This window comes from Corvus kubaryi, unplaced genomic scaffold (genome assembly GCF_017639235.1).
Source record: "Corvus kubaryi isolate FWS band 111438036 unplaced genomic scaffold, C.kubaryi_AGA036_p1.0 66, whole genome shotgun sequence".
Taxonomy (NCBI): Eukaryota; Metazoa; Chordata; class Aves; order Passeriformes; family Corvidae; genus Corvus; species Corvus kubaryi.
Window position 1 is genome coordinate 21,938,400 of NW_024582054.1, and position 20,001 is coordinate 21,958,400.

The window sequence follows — 20,001 nt, forward strand, 5'->3', positions numbered from 1 at the left end:
GACATTTTGCAGGTATAATGGTCAACACAGAGATCAAATTGTACCACATACACCATCATTTTTAACTGAGTGTCCCTTAAGAGTCTTCACATAGCTATGAAGACAGTTCATTCATCAGAGGAAGGAGACAAGCAGACTTATCTTTAAACAAGGTCAAGAAATATTGTTTTCACAATTTTTTTAAAATTTAGACTGAACAGCAACTTTCTGGTAAACTCTAGAAGATTTATGGAGAGATAAACAGGAATTTTAAAAATATCAAAACAACAATACAAGGTGAACAGACCATAACTTTATTGGAGATATACTCAGCTACAATTATTACAAAAAACTATTAAAGGTAATTGTGATCCATAAGGTGCAGATTGCAAACTTCTGCAGCATGATTACAGTATGAATGAATTACATTTTATGTCCCTTAAAGACAGCTGCAGCATGTGATGGTAAATATTTTATTGTCCATCAAATTATATTGTTATTCTTTCTACTTGATTTTAACCATCTTTTCAGTCACACTATTTACAATAAAAAAGCCTGCAATTTCCAATTATTGTTCACAAACATTTTTCTCCCTAACTTGCTGCTGCAGTAAATTCTGAGTGCATCTACAAAGCAATTAAAGTAGTCTGTGGTTGCCATTCAAATAAAAGAGGGAAAACCCCAAGGACTTTATTGGATGAAATTTATTTTTAAGTAATGTAGTTAGCTTTGATAGAAGTTAATTTTAACTGCTAGTGGAGTATACTACAATGACCTCTAGATATTTGCTAACATAATTCATATTGAGTTACAGCTGATATTTAGATTACATTTGATGGTCATGAACTGTAGTGTTGAAAGTTTAAAATCTAATATGAAAGTAAAGAAATTGACTTCTTGAATATTAGAGCAACTGAAAAAGGATCAATGTCAGTAATTACGTACCAAAAATCAAAACGCTTCTTGCTTCACTCATGTAAAAAATACAGAGATTTCCATAAGAATGTGTTCACGGGGAACCCCATCCAAAACAAACTCAGAATACTGTCAGAGTCAAGTGCAATATCACAGCAGACCACGATGCTATTTGTCATTTTCGGATTGCATATGCTACTGTGACTGAGATACTAAGAATTCATTTTCTGTACAGATAAATGCATAGAATATGTAGCATATGTTATGTCATATGCAGTAACATAAACCTCCTGCATTTTCCAGTTGATGGTTCTGTATTTGCTCACAAGGAGGAAAAACAAAACTCTGCAACATACATGCAAGCACAAGATCTTCAGGTATGTAAATGAATGCAGTTCCATTACTAAAATGATACTACATCAATTTGCACTAGCTGAGGATCCAGCACCTCATCCCTGGGCCACCACTGTATTCCTCCCCAGCACCAAAACTGGTTCTTGTTCAAGGTCAGTACTTGGCAGTTGCAACATAACTACTGTGTAATGAGACTTAAAAATAGTAGGCTTTTTTTTGTATGGACTTTAGCAGCATCAAGCTGAACAAACACTTCAGAAGTCACTACTGGGCACTCAATATTCAGACTGAACAGAGATTTAGTTAAGGTTGACAAATTACTAGGGGCTGTCTTCTCCCAAAAACTACATTATATGCGTTAAATGTTGGTTTGTTCAGAGATAATTACTGGAGTGTCAGTCAGAGGTCATTCTAATGTTAATTACTTCACGTAACAGTAAAATGATGTAGTAGAAAAATAATAGCTTTAAAATACAATCAAGAGGTGTTACACATCTTTGTTGTATTTTTCCACGTACAGTAAAAATGCCACAGACGTTACAAATGACCTATTTAAGTTGTGCAAGTAAATGACACATTGCAGGCATTAAAAACTATCTTTTTCAAAGTCATTAAATCAGAACAGCAGCAAGGCCAAACCACATTTTTCCTCTCTGTTAAGCATTTTTTCCTTGAAATGAGGTAAAGCATGGTACCAAGTGCAATGCTTATTTGTGCTACATGAACAGAACAGCGCAAAAAAAAAAGCCATAAAAATTAAAACACAGCATAGTTAGGAGGACTGTTTAAAAGTACAGTATAACAGGACTTAGATAAAAAACCCCAAGGTTCATGCCAATTAACCCCCACACTATTTATGATGAGCCTGTGTGGCTGCTTTTGAAGATGGGCTGCAACAGTCCGCTTACACTTGTGCTTACAGCATGTCAAGTGATTTCTATCCCAACCTTCAAATGATCAGATTTAGGTCTTTAATAGCATACACTGTCCAGTATCAAAATCATATCAACTGTAGGGTAAAACACACAGATGTATAACATGGAAACTAATAAGGATTTTCTGTCTCAAAGGATAAAAAGTATTTCAATGAGGTCACACTGGAAAAAATTGTGGCATTTAAAATGCATTTAAAAACGCATCAGCAGCAGAAACTACTTTATAGTCAGCCACTACACATTTCAGATGTCCAATTCATACGCTTTATCTAGTAACAAAGTGATCATTAAACTGTTCTGAAACACAGAGTAAGTTCAGCTGATTTTCTCTGCACCCAAACACTCCATAACCACTTCACTGCTAACAATTACCTGAAACCCCTGAGAATCTATAACCTTATAACAATCAGTAAGAATTTTAGGCATTCAAAGAATAACTGAAATTTTAGTTTTTCCTAATGCAATTAAACTACTTAAGACTTTCGAGATGATCTGATTTAATCTGCTGATTGATGTCTGGCCAGAATTGTTGCCATCAGTAATCATGCATTTTCACTAAGAAACTTCAGTCCTACCACAAAGAGCGAGCTATAGCTTAAATCAGTGACTTTTTTTTTTTTAGTTTTGTAAGCAGCTAATGCAAAGCAATTTACATTTAAGAATCTGGACTGCATGTTTTTATTGTTCTGTATCACCATATCATTTACACTTGCAGTTCTTATACCTCCTTGTTATATTTTCATGACTGAAGTACCAAACAAATACTAGACTTTTTTATAAGCTAGTATTTTAATTCTTGGTCTGACTCCTATAACGAGCAGCTTTCAATTCAAGAATGGTCCTTTTCACAGACTGAAAAGTGACTGAGATAGCAAATATATGAACTTTTGAAAACTGTATTTCAGAAAAGCTTAATATCTGTCCCTTGTCACTAAGGCATTTACTTTATTTTTTTGTTAAGAAAGCAAGAGCTGACAGTTTTTGTTTTGTTTTAGTGTGCATTTGTGAGGAAAGGAATAGGGTTTAAAAGCAGGAAATACAGTATTTGTTTGTAATTTAATTCATAAGACACAGCATCAAGTTCAAACTATTGTGCTGGAAAACATTAAAACACCTTGCTCTGCTTTCTCAAACTTCAAGCATAATTAACAGGGCAAAATTGCAGCAAACCTCTACTGATACTGGTGGGAATACAAGACCCACAGCTTTTTTTAAAAGGTAAATTAAGAGGTATTATAGTTACAGTGCAAAAAATTAAAATTTCAAGCATAATACATAAACATAGCACCAAAACAGAAAAAAACCCAATGCATGCAAAAATAAAAAAGGAAAAGAAGAGAAAAAAAGAACTGAGGTATTTAAGTGAAGAGTGCCTACAAAAATCTAATTAAAGAATTATAGGCAAAGCCTAAAAAATAAAAGTATGATTTCCCCCCACGCTCCCAGTAGACCAATGAGCTAGTTTCTCTAAATTAAGGACCTAAATCACAGATGTATCAAAAGTACGGCAGTTATATCTCAAACATCAACTTTCATGTTATTTAACAGCACAGCTTTGGTAGATGAAATATGCACGCAACTCTGAAAAACAGTAAGAAATTTACGTGGAAATATCTCTAAGTGTAAAGGTGCTTTGTTTGTTAAATACGTAACCAATTGACTATAAAATCTGCAGCATATCTTAGGTGTGATATGTCTAAGGTTATTTTGTTAGTGACAGTTTGCACTGTGCAATTATTTGTTGCTGTTTCCAGTATTGGAACTATCTAGCTTGCAGGTTTGTGTAAAATTGGAATTTTAGCCAAAGACCATATTTCATTTATGGTATAAAAAAAACTGTAGACCAACCACCTCCTCAGAATTGTTAAAAATAACCTAATTACATATATATGAATATAATTTCTATTATAATCCTGTAATAAGTCACAGCTATAGTAATGAGTTGTACTGTAAATATAGAGCTGTATCATTGTAAAATGCATAACAAAATGAAGGGAATGTAAAACAGTTTGTTCCAAAAAAGATCAGAAATTAAAGATTATTAATGAGGGTTTATTTATTTTTAAGGCAAGAACCTTTTTTTATGCAAGACTGTGTGGCAAAAGGAAACCGAAGTTTCACTCTACCAGTATGCCAGCCATTTCAATTAATATCTGTCCCTAACAAATAAGTGCAATAATGATTGGGAATGCCATCTTAATGTAAGAAGATGACATGGAGAGAAAAAAAAGGAAAATAAAAAGGAGAATACTGGCACACTTAATCTTTCTTATACCCAATCATCCAGTACAGTTTATCAACTGCTTTATGACTGGCACTAGTGCACAGATTGAAGAATTTCAAGATTACTATATATAAATCTAGCAACTGCATTAGGCATAAGCTCCCTGGCCTTCTAATACTAAGCAAAGCTGTACTGACAAGAAAAGTAAACCAAAAAGACCTGACAACAATTATTCTGAACACTTGCTAAATGTCATCATTAAAGCACTCTCGTGATTAAACAAAGCAGAAGTGAGGAAAGAAGACAAGATTGTGTTTGCGCAAAAAACTATAACTACAATTAGTTCCAAAATTTTATACATGTTAAATGTTTTGTTACCTATTCCGTTATCAAACAAACTTTAAATTCTGTCTTCCAATTTGTTCCTCTCAACATCAACTTTTTTTTTTTTTAATTTGCTTTATTTGTATGGGGTTTTTTTTTTTCCCCATTTCATTTGTTTTTAAGAGGAGTCTCAGCTGTTTGGGACCTGAGGTTGATTTGCTTTGAGGCTTCGTAGTGCTCTTCTTGCAGCTGCAGATTTGGCAATCCTGTAGCTTCTGCCAACACCTTTAAACTTTCCCTTTCCTACAACTTCCACTGTAACTCTGACCTTTCCATCGTAAGTTCTTTCTGCAGGACTGCAAAAATATACACAAGAATTACTTACTGCCTAGGCAAGTTAATATGAAATAAGAGACCTACATTCTTTTTTATACAGAAGTTAAAGCAGTAACATTAAACAGAAATCATTACATTTCTCAGGAAGCTGTGCAAGCAAAAATAATAAAGAACAGTGGATGATGTTAGCTGCTTAGTGCAAAAGAAATTACAAGTACTTTGTGACATTTAAAAATTCTCAGTAGTTCATGAAGCACAGCTTAGAAACATTTTCTGTCAGTGTGTATGGAAGAAAGCACATCCTTACCTAAATTTGGCTGTCTCTGGCTCCATCTCCAGCAGCTCTCGCACTGGGGAACGGGGCACATTAGCAGAAAATTTTTCTATTTGGAAAAAAAAGTGAAAAACAAAAATTAGCTTTGTTCTTTTTATAGCAGATGGCACTTAATTATTAATAATTTTCTGAAAGCTGGCAATACCTATTAGTGGCCTCATCATTGGATAGTACACTTGCCAAACCATTTCCAAAGACATTCCACTATCCATATAAATGGCACCAGCAAGGGACTCAAATATATCCCCCATGGCCTTTGGTACTTCAATGTCTTCCTCTTTTTCTTCATCTTCTTCAGATCTTCTGAGCTGTTTGCAATTAAAAAAAAAAGAAGAAGGGTGGGAGGGAGAGACAAGGGGATGGGGAAAGAGAGAAACGATTGCTTCACTTACAGTAAAACAAAGATCTTCAGAAATGTAAGCTCTTTTATATCCTATATCCTGTGCTGCTTCCTCTAAGTTTTTAATTGACAGCTTTCCACAGCAAAATTGTTGTTTTATTCCCCAGTGAAACCAAGCTGCTGGTTACATCATTTTTCAAATATGGAAAAAAAATTCCAAACACCACTGTGTACAAGGAACTTTTATGCTTTGTGAATTCTTTCTGTGATAATTCTGTAGGATTTCACCGTGGGTCTGTTTTTTCCAATCAGAACCAGGCTTCTATCAGTTAATACTAGAAAGCTACCCATAACAAAGGAAGAGTTCACACATGATGTATCTCCCAAAAAGAGACACCTAAAATCTTTAAGTCCAGTCTCTGGATGAAAGTTGCATGTACCTCTCCTTACCTTATTTACCCCTGAAGACAAGCACAAAACAAGCACTAGTAACATAAGACATTAATAACTGAAAAATGATACCACCAGACTGAGCTAACGGGCACATTTAGGTATTTAGGTGCAGCAGGCAGTGTTTTCTTCTATGCTACCAATTTAAGACAATAGCCTATTTTCATTATCATAAATGAACTTTCAGTGTATGTCTTAAAGGTCTTGAGCTAATCTAATCCTTTTACTAAAATACTTTAAACACATGTAATATACATTGCCCTAACTACAAACAAAGTAACTTGGAAACAAAGTTTTTGACTGTTATGCTACTCTGCCTAAAGAGAAATAAGTTTCTGTCAGTCTTCTCCCCCAGCAGCTACTCTCTCACTCCATTTGGGGTTTAAAATCCAATTCAGTCCTCTTAAGAGTGACCATAATACTTCATAAACGTGTTCCACCCAATATTTCTACCTGAAATAAATCAAACAAGTAGTCAGACCTGATGTATACAGCAATCCAAATGGGAATTTTGACGTTAAAAACCAAGTTCAACTGTTTTGAATAGTGTACTTCACACCAAGTGTAAACTGAAGCACTTTTGCATTATACTGAAATAATAGAAGAGGAGAGAAACTACGAGCTATAAGGTAAGGGACAGATGTTTCATGAGTGAGATTTGAAAAAACAGAAGAGCAGATGACGTGGAGACACACATGGAAACCGGTCCAGCTGGCATGAACTGCAGAAACAAAGACTCTCACATTAAGTGATGAAATAAGAGTTTCAGTAATTCAGTGCCAGACCAAGATAGGGAGCAGGCGTAGGGAGAGTGAAACAAGGATTTTATTTGAAACAGCTATCACACAATTTGGTTTCAACTTTGGTAAAAGTTTCTTTTTGCATACTAGGAAAAACTGAACAAAGTAAAAAATACCACTAAAAGCTCTTAAAGTAAGTTCCCAGTCTTTTCACTCATATTGTAGAGAAAACAAGAGAGATAAGAGCTTGATCCTCTAATGTAAAGTAATTTATATTATCTCAATTTCAGTGACAAATTTCTTTTTCGATCTTTACGGAATTTTTCCCATAAAACATGGTTTTCACTCTGCAACAGAGTGCAAGGGCTGTAAGCACATATATATGACTGAAGTATTTTGATTCCTAAAGTTTTAAATTGTCTACTGGAAAGAAAGATTACTAAATACAAAAATAACATGCTTATTTAGTGCTGGCATATTGTCAGACAGAATATTTTTTAAGAGACTGGTCAGTTTTTCAGAAGACAAATTATTACGGACATCTGTTGGGTAACACTTTTAAAGAAGGAAAATGAGAAGTCTATCTCTTCCAGATCCTGACTAGAATTTTACTCACAAGGCCCTTGGTCCCAGAGATGTCCTAACCAGCTTATGTAAATGAATTACTTTTACCACATTCTCCAGAAAATAGAGGTTCATTATCATCAGCTTTCCTGCACAGCACAAGAGATGACCTGTGTTTGCAGGTCTTCAGTGAAACTATTTTTCAAGTGGCTTACTTGAAAGATGCATACAATGTTTCCGTGGCTAGCAGACATAAAGCCTTTAGGAGAATGTCAGACATACTTGATTAAAGAGCAGTAACATCTCCTCCAGTAAAAATTGTAATAAAGAAAGCAGAAATCTCTTGTCAGTGTACTACATTTAATCGTCCCAGCATTGTGCCAAGGTAGCTTTGTTCACGGTGTTGTATGGATACCTTACCCTGAGTCAGCACTATGTGATTTGGCAACTTTTCATCACAATTTTATGTTGCAATAGTGCTTCCTATCAGCTGGTGAAAGCAGCAAGCTAAATGTGTATGTCTGTGTCCCACATTGTTCTAACATCACAAGAGCAAGACAACTACTAAAATCAAGGGCCACAGGGAAACCTAGAGGCAAATTGCTTTCAAATTAATTAATTTCTGTAAGTTCTAATTGATTTTATACTTCCTGAAGGCTGTATTTTACTTTGCATATTGCATCCTTCATTACTGGGAGCCTGCTCCTTTGGCTGCTGTGTGCATAAAACATTACAAAAATGCTAAGAAATCCAGTGACATGCTTCAAATCATATACTGAACACATTTCTTCTACTTCCACTAACCTCAGAATCCATTCCTTGCATTTCATTCTTTTCCATTTGAAACTGCACAAAGTCATCAATAACATGAAACAGTTCAGGAGAGACAGCTTTGAAGTACTTGTGGTAGTCATACTTTACAGCTAATGATGCAAAAATGGTATTATTGACTAGAGCAGATCGTAGGTCAGTAAGAACTCCTGGAGAGTGTTGCCGTGGGTCTTCATAAAGGTGCTTGGTTATGAGGTAGTCCAAAATTGCATCTCCCAGGAATTCTAAGCGCTGGTAACAATCTTAAAGCATTGGAAATAAAAGAATGTACAACAACACAATTAAGTTTAACACACACATTCTTTCCAGGCTTTCTGGATAAGAAGTTTGGTACACTGCCATGTAAATTCCACAAACTAACCAATGCTCAGGGAAGACAATCTGTTTTTTAAAAGAAGTATCCTTGTGTTTAAAGAAACTGCTGATGAGTTACTAAAAAAAAAAGAAATCAAGAAAAACAAGACCTGTATCTAGTAATAAAGCCAACATTGAACAAAATGTTAATTTGCCAGGCTAGAAAAACAGCTGTGTTTATAATCAATTAATACTTTTACTCAAGATCTTCACGTGCTGAGAAACACCAAAAAGTAAAATTAAGAGATTCTGCCAGCAGGCTGATCTGAAAACTGTAACAATTAAAACTAAAAAAAAAAAAAAAAAAAAAAAAAAGAAAAAGAAAAAAAGTAAAAACAATACAAAAATCAATGTATTAAGATCAGGGGAACACAAAATCTGAGTTTTTTTGTCTGATTTGCCACATGTTAAGACACCTTTAACAAAGACCCCTATTTAGAATATGTCTTTTAAACTGGAAACTAAAATTGTCAAGCCTTTGCTTTTTTTGACAATTGACAGGGGCCACAGGAAGAGAGAGCTAAGAACATCTATTTTTAGAACACAAACAAAAGCAAAAACTCTCCTGAATACAAATAGGGGTAGGTAGGTTGAGAAGGAAGAAGACAAACTACTACAGAAGTTACCATGAGAGTGAAATGACTAGCACTAAGTTGCTTTTATAGCAGCCGAACCTAAGACACTGCCAGATCTCAACTGCTAGCTACTCCTTAAAAAGTTACAGGTAACAGCTGTTCACAGTTGTCTCACTTGGTATAAAAAAAATGAAATCAAAAGTTTTCCTACAGTTTCAACAATGTAATTTCAACCAGACACTATGCCTCAAGGTTTCTGGTAGTGTATACAGATATTTATGTATGTATAAAAATGAAGGAATCATCTACCTTCAATACATTTTGTGAAATATTTGTAAAAAGTAAATACACATGTGGGTAATATCACCTACAATGAAAAACCAAAGGAGTGCTTCTGTGTTTTGTCAGAACTGTTTCCCAATGTAGCAGCATTTCAGAATTACTTATTTCTTTAATGAAAGTAGAGCTTTCTCACTCCTTGGAATAAGGGACCAATTCACTATGGGGAAAAATTCAGACTGCTGACTGCAAAGAAATTTGCCAATCACTACAAATAGGGTTGGAATTTTACCATGGCTTGCTTCTGATTGCGTATTATTGTAGGAAAATATGCAAAGTTTTAGAATGAACAAGTATTACATTAATTAGTATAAGCAAGAGCAATTTAAAGATCACAGAAACACAAATGTCTACTGCCGTAAAATCTTTTATGAGATCATGTACAGAAACATTAAACGTTAATCTGAAACTAATATTTAGTCTGATTTAGTCAATTACTTCAAACTCTGACTTCAAATATTTACTCAATAAAATGCCTAGACTTAAATTAAGACTTTGAATTCACAGCTTCAAAGGGAAGTCTCCCCATTCTGCAATCCTATAGATTATTCAACTAATAAAAGCTGTAGTCTACAGTTCATCCTGAGAAGTACAAAGTGTAACATTCTTGGGATTCAATTACAGAACAAATTTGCTAAATATATTTGCAAAATACGACTGCTATTTCCTGAAGTATATGGCAATTTTCCAAAGTTCTACAAGAACTCATTTCCATTAAATGAGGCTCCAATGTCAGTCATATACAGCTGGTGATAGGACATTTATCATAGATGCTGTTTCTTGAAACTTGGTGAGGCCTCAGTAAATATATTCGATCTGCATGAAGTCAAAATATGAATAACCACCGAGATACAAATTGAGCAAGTATCCCCCTCTAAATAGCAAGCAAAATACTGTTTTTTAAGATATTGTATGCCAAGACTATTCTAACATGCAATGTCTAAAAAAAGTCTATATATATATGGGAACACAAGATACTACTTCTCTTGCTTTTGCAATATGGGGAAAAAACTATAGAGCTTTTTGAAAACAACTTACCAGTAATGGTATTATAATGGTAAGAGGCATGAGTAAATGCCTGAAGAAGATAAGCCTTGTTCTTAAAACTGTAATTTATTTTCTTCTCAAAGTTTTCAAAACCAGAAATAAGGTGATTTAGGGTTTTTTCAGCATCTGGGTGATCAAACATACACCTTGGTGGAATCTTCAAACAGCCATACTCCAGGTCTTTACACAGAGAAGGCTCTGAATTAGCTACAGAAGCAGAAACAGAATTTGGTGAAAGGTTTTTCTGCTCACTGTTAGAGTTCTCTCCGGTAGCACACGAAGTGCCTTCCCAATCAGTCTTTTTAATTACAGGGAGCACCTTCAGCCCCAATGAACACAGGAAAAGCTGAGCAGCTCTTTCACCACAGCTGGTCAGATAGCAGCCCAACAGGGCTTCCACACAGTCTGCAATGCTCTTGTCAGCAATACACTGCTCCGTATGCAAGTCATAGGAGATTGACTGTTTTCCTGCATCAACACCACAGTTTTCTTCTGATGGATTCCAGAAGCCCACTACAAAATCATCTTCTTCAACAGCCTTGCTAGGATCCAGATAGCACATAGCATCCCAAGAGCTATAGTCAAAATCATCAAAATCTGATGAACACTGAACATTACCCATGGATGACTTTTTGGGTGCTTTCCATTCATAGTTTGAATCAGTGGTTGAAAAGTGTGAGAGTGAAATTTTCTTCACAAAAGCCCCTGATCCCATTAACATATTATCAATGAATTTGATATGCTCCTGATCATACTCCAGAAAATCATCTTCAAAGTCTGTTTCTTCCTTGGGCAACCTCCACATTAGGTCTTCATTCTCTTCATCATCATTATAATCATCAAGTTTACCATTAGCCAACATGTTTTCCTTTGTCTATGAAAGAACACAAAAAAATGGTGCTGAAGAGGGAAATGAGACACTTTTACTTCAGAAAGATTAGAAAAGCAGGATTTGAGAAGTGTCTGCTAATAATAAGACTGATTTTTTTATGTTCCTAAATAATTACATTGTCCGATCACATGCACAGTACAACCTCAACTTACACTAGCGTTCCAAGACTAGAATAATTGTCCTGGAATACAAACTCTCTGTTACTAACCTACAATAGCATGTGTTCTACACATAACACATGCTGCATTTCATAGGAACCTGTGCTTGTGCTTGAATGTGATGCACACACAATGAACTTTATATCCACTGAACATTATATACTTGCACAGCGAAGTAAACAATAGAAAATTCTAAATTTACAAATTTTAGAGAAGTACAAGAAAGTTCCAGGTCCATCCTTCTCTCTAGCTGCTAAATAAGACTATTACAAATGTTGAATAAATGCAATTTTGAAGATTCTTTCTACACCTTTCTACATGGAAAACTCATTAGGTGGGGGTTTTTTTCAGTCTTTTTTTTTTTTTTTTAACAGGCTATGCCTCTAGCCCTAACTAATAAAAGGCAAAATTGTCACCAATTTTCTAATACTTACATACACATCCACAACAGCAAAATTAACGATGTCTCATGTCTTTTCCCTGCTCATATTGAACAAATTGGTACGGACTGACATAAATTACAAAGTGAACACAAATATTCCCAAATTATATAATGCTTTACAATTTGCCATGGCTCCTATCCAGGAAAGCACTTAAACATATTAGCTAAATGCACTAGTAGTCTTCCTAACATCAAAAGGACTATTAACAGGCTCAACACAGCAACACTGATGTCAGCGGGAATTCTGCCACTGAATTTGATAGGAGCAAGATCAGATTCAAAGCACTTTCCTGGACTGGGTCCTGAAAGCCAACAACATTTTGAATCGAGTGAAATAGCCTTTATCTGCCCTGAACCTATGTATGTCATATTGTAGGGCTCAGTCACTAAATCTTGCAAATCTGTGAACCAGATGCTACCATGGGGGACTCTTCCCTTTGGGCAAAATGCACACCCATCCAGAGGTGTGGATGGGGGGCAGCCATAAGGGGCTCTAGGCAGCACTTAAAAACTCTCTAAGGATCAAACAGATCTCAGTGTTCCTCATCAGGATGGACCAGGCTTAGTCAAGTTTAGTAACGAGAGGAGAGGAAAAAAAAGTGGCTATGGAAGTTCTTAGTTTAGACAATCTACTGAAAGAATTTCTACTGCTGTAATTACCCATCTCACTCACACACAGAAGGGACTTCTGTAACTTAAATTAATCAGAAAGAGATATCAAAACTGGATTTAAGGCAGTTATTTTGTATACCTGTAGTAATATAATACTTAAGATTAATTTAATCAGTCCCAACAAAGGCAAGTACTGCTTTTTTTCTTGATACATACCACCTGTCACATTTACAACTGAAAAAAACTGTCTGAATGAGGCATGTCTATATGAATGCTCCAAAACAGATTTTGGCATCTGTTTTTACAAAGATGTAACAAAATATAAATTTTTACTGTAATTTCATTCACAAGTTTCTTAAAAAAAATTTTAAGTAGCAGGACAGCTACATGAACTCTTCTAATATTGTCTGTACATTACTTCTTGTACACTAGAAAAAAACCTCTAAGGGATACGGATGAGCAGTGGCTAAAGAAGACAGCCATTCTGACAACTGATTTTTTTGTCATTAGAATTTAAAAAATTAATCAACGATGAACCCCAGAAGAAAGAATTTTTCTTAAATAATACCCGACTAATTTTCAGGAAGTTATTGCAAAGAAATAATAAAAGGCGAAGAAAAATACACGTTAAGTGCTTTTTTTCATGCTTTCTTGAAGATTAGCCATTTGATAAAATGAACGAAGAAAGATTCTTCCCTTAACAAAGCTTAATAAATAATAACATTTGACTAAAATCTTTTAGCAATTATTTGTCATAATGAGATTTCTATTTTCAGTTATAGACCATCAGCCCATGGATGGAGAATGAAATTTACATCCAAGGAAACAAAATATCTACTTGGCATGTGACCTACTATTTAGTTGCATTACTCTCAGCATTTTGGTCTGAAACTGTGTTTTATTTACAAATAAACAGTGACTATCAAAGAGGAAGAGGCCACTGAAAAGTTGTGGAAAACTGAAACATCTTAAAAACCAACAATTAGCTCCAGTCCCAAACATACTATCTCATTTGCCAGAAAGGTATAGCAGGAGTCTTTTTTAAATGAAATCTTGGCACAATACAGAACCACAATAATCAGGTTGTTTTATTCTGCAATAAACATTTACTTGCACAGTACATCCACCTAAGAGTCCTCTCATGTGCCCTCTGGTGGTTCTACAGTCTGAGTGTGGTCTCCAGAACGGAAAAAAGAAAGATGTCCCTCCACCTCCTTCCCCTGAACTCCAAACCAGTCTGAAACACTTCAAGGTCATGTTACTGACTGCTGTGATCGCTGGTATTTCTGAACATGCCCTTCTACTCCCAGCATGTCAGAAAATAGTGTGAACCTTTCCTCACTAAGATATGTCATTGTGAAGCATTTGGTGGTAAGACTGAGGGTGTCAGACAGCGAGAGCGCCTAAGCCAGCACTGTATTTTACATGAGGAGCAGCTCTCAGTCATACCCATGGTGTAGCTACCAGCCATCAATATCAAACATTTTCTCAAGCCAGTTCTACTCTTCAATCTGCCTCAGCACTATGAAAAACATAAACTCTTTTTCATATATTCCATAAAGGCGAACTCGTTCTTTATTTATATATATATATGTTATTTATATATATATATTTATATATACATATATATATATGTATATAATATAAATATATTATTAATATATTTATATTATATACAAAGCAGAGAGAGTGTTCTGCCTGAACATATTACAGCTAAAGCAGTGATGATAATACCATTTAAAACTTCCAACAGAAACTTCTGAAAAACTCCTGGGAGCAGGCTAACTGTCAGCAGAAAAGCTTTTCTTCTCTGCTTCTCCATTAATATCTACACTCATTACTGGATGATATGCAAACAATTTCCTCACTTCAGGTTCTGGTTAGAATCAGTCTTCTTCTCATTTTCTTACAGAGAAGTTTTAGAAAGAAAAAAAATATACAGATTTACCTTTTTTTTTTTCCTGAAAACAGCAAAATAACTGGGGTAGTGGGATGAGGTAGGGGTGAAAGAATACAGACACACAAGTAACTACTTGTCAACACAGTTAAATAAATTCATACCATTTCATCTTTCTCCCACTTGTCAGTGTTGCTCTTGTCCTGATTTACTATGTAACCAGGAGGAAGCCAATTGACTGGGGGATCAAAAATCGACACCACCATGCGACTCGGCAGTCCTTTCTTTTTTCCAAGGCGATACAAGTTACAGTTGCTGACCTTGAAGAAGAATATTCTGATAAACCTCTGGACATACATTTACACAAATAGGCTAAAATGCAAAAGGAGCAAAAAATGTTATGTGTCAAGCTGGATCTTGTTCTATTATGCATTTTCTCCAGTTCTCAAAAGGGAGTTCAGCTTTTGTAATACAGTAGAACCAACTCAAAGCAAGATACCCATCTTCCCTTTTTTTATTTTGAGGCCAAGCATATTAGGTGTGACTGTTTCAGTTAAAGAAATCTAATACATTACATTCTCCTCGCAAAACAAACGGATTGCTACTCTTAAAATTACTATTGTAAATAGAACCTGTACAAGTGTCATTTATTACCAGTATAAATAATCATCATTCAGACTACATTTGGAATGAAAAGTTCTTATTTATAGGTAGACTGACCTAAACCTCGGCAGTAGACAGTGTTAAAACAGTTCCGTATAACACCTACTAAGTCATAATCCAGATGTTATTTTGATAGCCTCTAAAATCACTTTAAGTATTTTAAAGGGAAGGGAAAAAAGCATTCTCAGATACAAATGTATTTCCTTTTCAACTATCAACTACTGATCTTTTTTTCTCCTTTTAAACGCATTTCACGTTTTAAAGTCTTGAAATTTGAACTTGAATATTCAATCACTTCTTTTATTTGAACAGTGCAACTTATTTAGCCCTCCTTGTTTTCCAAGATTAAACTATACAATCATTTCATTTTCAGAGTGATGCATTTTATTAGAGGTAGACAATGAATGCCTTGGCACTTAATTGAAGTTATCACATCATGTGGAAGAAAAAAACAAAACAAACGTTTTCACATGACTGATTATTCTAGCAGCAGCAGAACTGAAGACTCTGCTCCCTACTGTTAACATTTACTGTAAAATACTTTCACAAGTTTTGTTGCAACAGTTCTGTAAGATTTTTTTGTTGTTTCATTTTTAAGTAAGATGCTAAAAATTACAAGGGAAGTATCTTCTTGAGGAAACAAAGGAAAGATCAAGTAAAGGTGCAACCTAAAGCTCTGTGCTGAGAACTCAATCTGTCCTTCATTCAAGCATTCCCGTTAAAGAGCTTCTACTCAATACAGCTCTAGAGTTCAGTGCACCAAATGTTCTCACCAGCCCAGAACTTTTAGTTCTATTCCATCTCATCTTTTCTTAGGTTCGTAATCAGCTGGTTTAGATGTCAAATTGAACTGCAGAAAACAGTTTTAATCAATCACAGTTATGGCAACATTAAGCCCACAGTCCCGTATTTTTATTACTAATATGCATGATACTCAATGTATAATGAACAAAGCTGTGGAATTAAATCAACCTGTTTCCATTCAACCTTCCAGCAAAAAATTCATATATATGGCTTGTTACAGCATGCTTTTTACACAGTATGACTAGATTGTTAGTACTCACTTTTTTGCTTCTCATGTATGATAGGCGTCCCTCGTGAGCATCAGGGTAAGTGCAAAACAAGTATGTAGTGATGGCATGCTTTAAAAATGAATCGCCAAGCATTTCTAGCCGCTCCAGGTTAAACCCATCACTAGCATTTGAAAGAGTCAAAGCTTGAAGAATGAGACCAGGATTAGGACCGAGAGTTTTTGAGGAGTACCCACTGCAAGGGCTCTTTTCAGAATCTGCTCTGTCTTTTGAAAGATTAATAGCTTTTGAAGTACTGGTGGTCACTGCCATCTTGGGGCATCCATCTGAGGTAGATCTGTTAGCATTTCCATCAAGGTATTTATTACTCGGTAGAGTACATTCATTGCTGGGCTTGGGCTGGTTCTCACTGTTGTATAAATTCTGAATGGGATATGAGGTAGTTGGTTGTACAGGTATTTCCTGCCTGCAGTAATTCAGCTGATTTCCTTGGCAAATGTCTCTGTTAACTAAATCACAATTGCCATTGGCAAGATTTTTATTATAGGAAACACCATTAATTGCTGCAAGTTCTACCGAGACATCAATTTGGAGTTTACTGGGTGACTCATTGAGCAATGTTCTGTAACTCACAGACATTTGGTCATGGTTTTCTGCAGAAGAGGTTCTATTAGCACCTTGATGTGCAGCATTTTCAGGGACTACAATTGTGCTGTGCTTACAGTAATTTTCATTCTCTACTACAGAGGAGTTAGGAAGAGAGATGAAGGACTTGCTGTCAATAGACTTCTTCCATCCAAAGTCCAAGTTAGGATATCTGTCGAGATACACATGAGGTTTGTTACCAAAAAATATTAGCACAGAACGAGAAGACTCTACGTGCACATACACGTTTTAAAAGAGCCACAGCTTTCTGAAAAGTACAGTGACTGCAACATGTAAGTTCACCACTCACAATCAAGTATTTTTAAACTGTGTTTCCCTGAGAAGTGACATGAGTTAAACAAGAGTTACCAGTTTTGTAATTCATGCAGTAATAGTTAAGTTTCCACCTTTTAAGTCAGATATCATATTGAAAAATACCTATTGAAAAAAATACATGCCTGAAATCTGCAGGAAGTGATTTAACCCCTACACCAGCATCAGTGGCTGTTTGAGCTCTTAGTTCCTCTGCTGTCAAAAGGCAGTGCAGGCGGTAAAGTATGCTGGGAAGGCAAACTGCTTTTCTCCACAATGATGCTGGAATAGGATGTATAGCACAGAGCTCAGGAACCAGTATCTGGGAGAGGAGGGGGAAAGAAAAGAATTTTCCTTGTAAAGGTAGCCACCAAATCACTATTAAGAGAGTCCACTTGAACTAGATGCTTCTGTTTTACCTGTTTATTCTGCAAACTTTCCCACTTTGCTTTCCTCTTCTCAGCACTGCTTAGTGGAAGTGCTTTTCCCTTCTGATTCAAATGGCGAGGAGTCAAAAGATTAAGTCTAAAAACCATGTGAAAATACTGTGATGTAAGTACATAATTAATGAATAGAACTTGCTACCCTCAGCTTTCTACAGTTTCTTAGTATTCAATGCACTGTGAAGTGGCAGCACCATTACCTCTAGGAAAAAATGGACACAATTTATAGTTCTTGTTACACAAGCACCTCTCTAGAAAAAAACCAGTAATTATTTTTGGAAGATACAAGCCCTCAGCTTTACCCCATATTTTAAAGAAAAAAAAGGCACTTTAATGTCAAACTACAAACATCAGACACAACTATGACTGTTGTTACCTTGAAGATGTGTGGTCCACATCCAGCAGTGGCTGGTTAAGATTGGTAAGGTCAAGATTGTACTTTGTTTTATAATATTCTGCAAAAGTTTCATATTCAGGGGAAGGGAATTTACTGAGTGGAGTAAGATCAGTGTATACATCAGCTACGTAGAATCGATGAGGCTGATCAAAATTTCGATATCTAAAAAAAAAATAATATTTTGGCATTACAGTAAAGCTTTTGTTAAGTTCTTCATGTTCTAACATGGTCAGGAGATAAACAGTTAAATAGTGCACTTGAGATTTTTGGTTTATGAGGGTTTTTTTTTGTTGTAGAAATCATTTATCTAGCTAACTCAAATGCTGAATGAGAAACGTGCTTTAAGACAAAGATGAATAAAGTCAATCTACAATCTGTGAAATTCCCTCTACAAGATAAACATTTAAATTAAATGGAGGACTTAGGGTCTTCCGTATGTAATAGAAAATAAAGCTCTGTACAACAGTAGTGCTACAAATGACAATTTCTTAATTCAAAACACCTAACAATTAAGTTTGATAATTTGGCTTTTTAGCATCCAGTCTCCTACGTGGTATTCTACATCAGTAGAAACTGAGTTCCTCTGTATACAAAGATTGTACTACCTCATGTCTAGACTGGCATTTTAACCAAGTCATCCTCCAGATCAAGTTAAAATACAAAACCTCAAATATACAGCAAGATGAATTCACAAGCCTTTCAAGGACAGTGACATTCTTGTATTACAGGCAGAATATTAAATTTGAAACCAGACTGCTACAACATCTTTATTGTGGCTACCGAGGCTCATTGGAAACTATGGTGATAAACATGCCCAGAAGATAATAATAATGATAAAAAAAATCATGAAATCAATATTCAACAATTAGATTTGCATATTATTTCATATTTGGATATGCTGCATCATTTTAGTTTCTACTGAAATATCTAAATAGAAACTCTAAACAAGTAGTATCTCTAAACAAAATTTAAACATAATTAATGAGACTTTTCAGCTTCTTTAAAAAAAAAATAAAGTCTGAGGCCAAAAAACAAAGTTTAAACCTACACTTATTCTCACTATATATTCAGCAAGTACCATTGTTTACAATATACTAGGTATAACACAAGCCAGTTAATCCATAGGGAATTAAGCCTCCACAAAGCCCAACAGTTCTGGAGAACTTTTGCATATCCAGTACCTAAAATGCATACCACTCAATATAAAGATTCTATTAAATGGTCTTTATCACTTGTAATTTTCCCATCTACCAACATGATACCTTCCTTTAGAGGCCCTTGGTGTGTATAAGCAGTAACCAGAGAACAGGACTCCCGTGCAATCTTCCAAACTAAAACTGGTTTTAGTAGGCCACTTCTTGATGAAGTTGCAGTGTTTAATCAGAATACTACGTAAGTTTTCTGGTGAGCTCTACTATTCCCTATAAAAAGGTAATGAATCTTGGGATACCTAAATACTTAAATCCTATTAATATAAGATTACCTATTGATTAAAAAAAATCCTTGAATTATTTGAAACACAACCAGATACCTTCAGACTAACAGCATACAGTTCTTAAAAAGCAATTCTGCTGCAGATACTAACATGCCCTTATTCAAGTTTGTATAAATACAATAGGTACATACCTAAACTATGTAGAGTACTCACCGTGGAATGATAACTGCATCCTGGTAATCTTCTAACTTGAAAATAAAAGGCATTTCTTTTGTATACTGTGTACTGGGAATGCCTGTACGTGCCTCAGATTTCTCAATGTCTTCCATAAACTTAAAGTCAATGTCCAAAGTGCTGGAGTCATCAACTTAAAAAGGAAAATGCATAACTCAGTTTTCTAGGCTGAACTTTTCTGAGAAGTTGTAAATTACAA

At 35.2% G+C, this 20,001-nt stretch overlaps 1 protein-coding gene across 4 annotated transcripts in view; it reads right to left on the reverse strand.

The window, feature by feature from the left end:
• Positions 1 to 272: 272 nt before the first annotated feature.
• Positions 273 to 20,001, reverse strand: part of DICER1 (dicer 1, ribonuclease III) — a 68,113-nt gene continuing 48,384 nt past the window's right edge. For all 4 annotated transcript variants that reach the window (XM_042046963.1, XM_042046962.1, XM_042046965.1 and 1 more), the window contains exons 19-29: positions 19,782 to 19,935; positions 18,113 to 18,295; positions 17,713 to 17,818; positions 17,440 to 17,615; positions 16,370 to 17,153; positions 14,807 to 14,962; positions 10,633 to 11,515; positions 8,300 to 8,568; positions 5,547 to 5,709; positions 5,375 to 5,450; positions 273 to 5,087 (exon numbers count right to left, since the gene is read on the reverse strand). In XM_042046963.1, the coding sequence (XP_041902897.1) occupies positions 4,922 to 5,087; positions 5,375 to 5,450; positions 5,547 to 5,709; positions 8,300 to 8,568; positions 10,633 to 11,515; positions 14,807 to 14,962; positions 16,370 to 17,153; positions 17,440 to 17,615; positions 17,713 to 17,818; positions 18,113 to 18,295; positions 19,782 to 19,935 (3,116 nt within the window). In that variant the 3' untranslated portion in view covers positions 273 to 4,921. The remainder of the gene's footprint in view (positions 5,088 to 5,374; positions 5,451 to 5,546; positions 5,710 to 8,299; positions 8,569 to 10,632; positions 11,516 to 14,806; positions 14,963 to 16,369; positions 17,154 to 17,439; positions 17,616 to 17,712; positions 17,819 to 18,112; positions 18,296 to 19,781; positions 19,936 to 20,001) is intronic.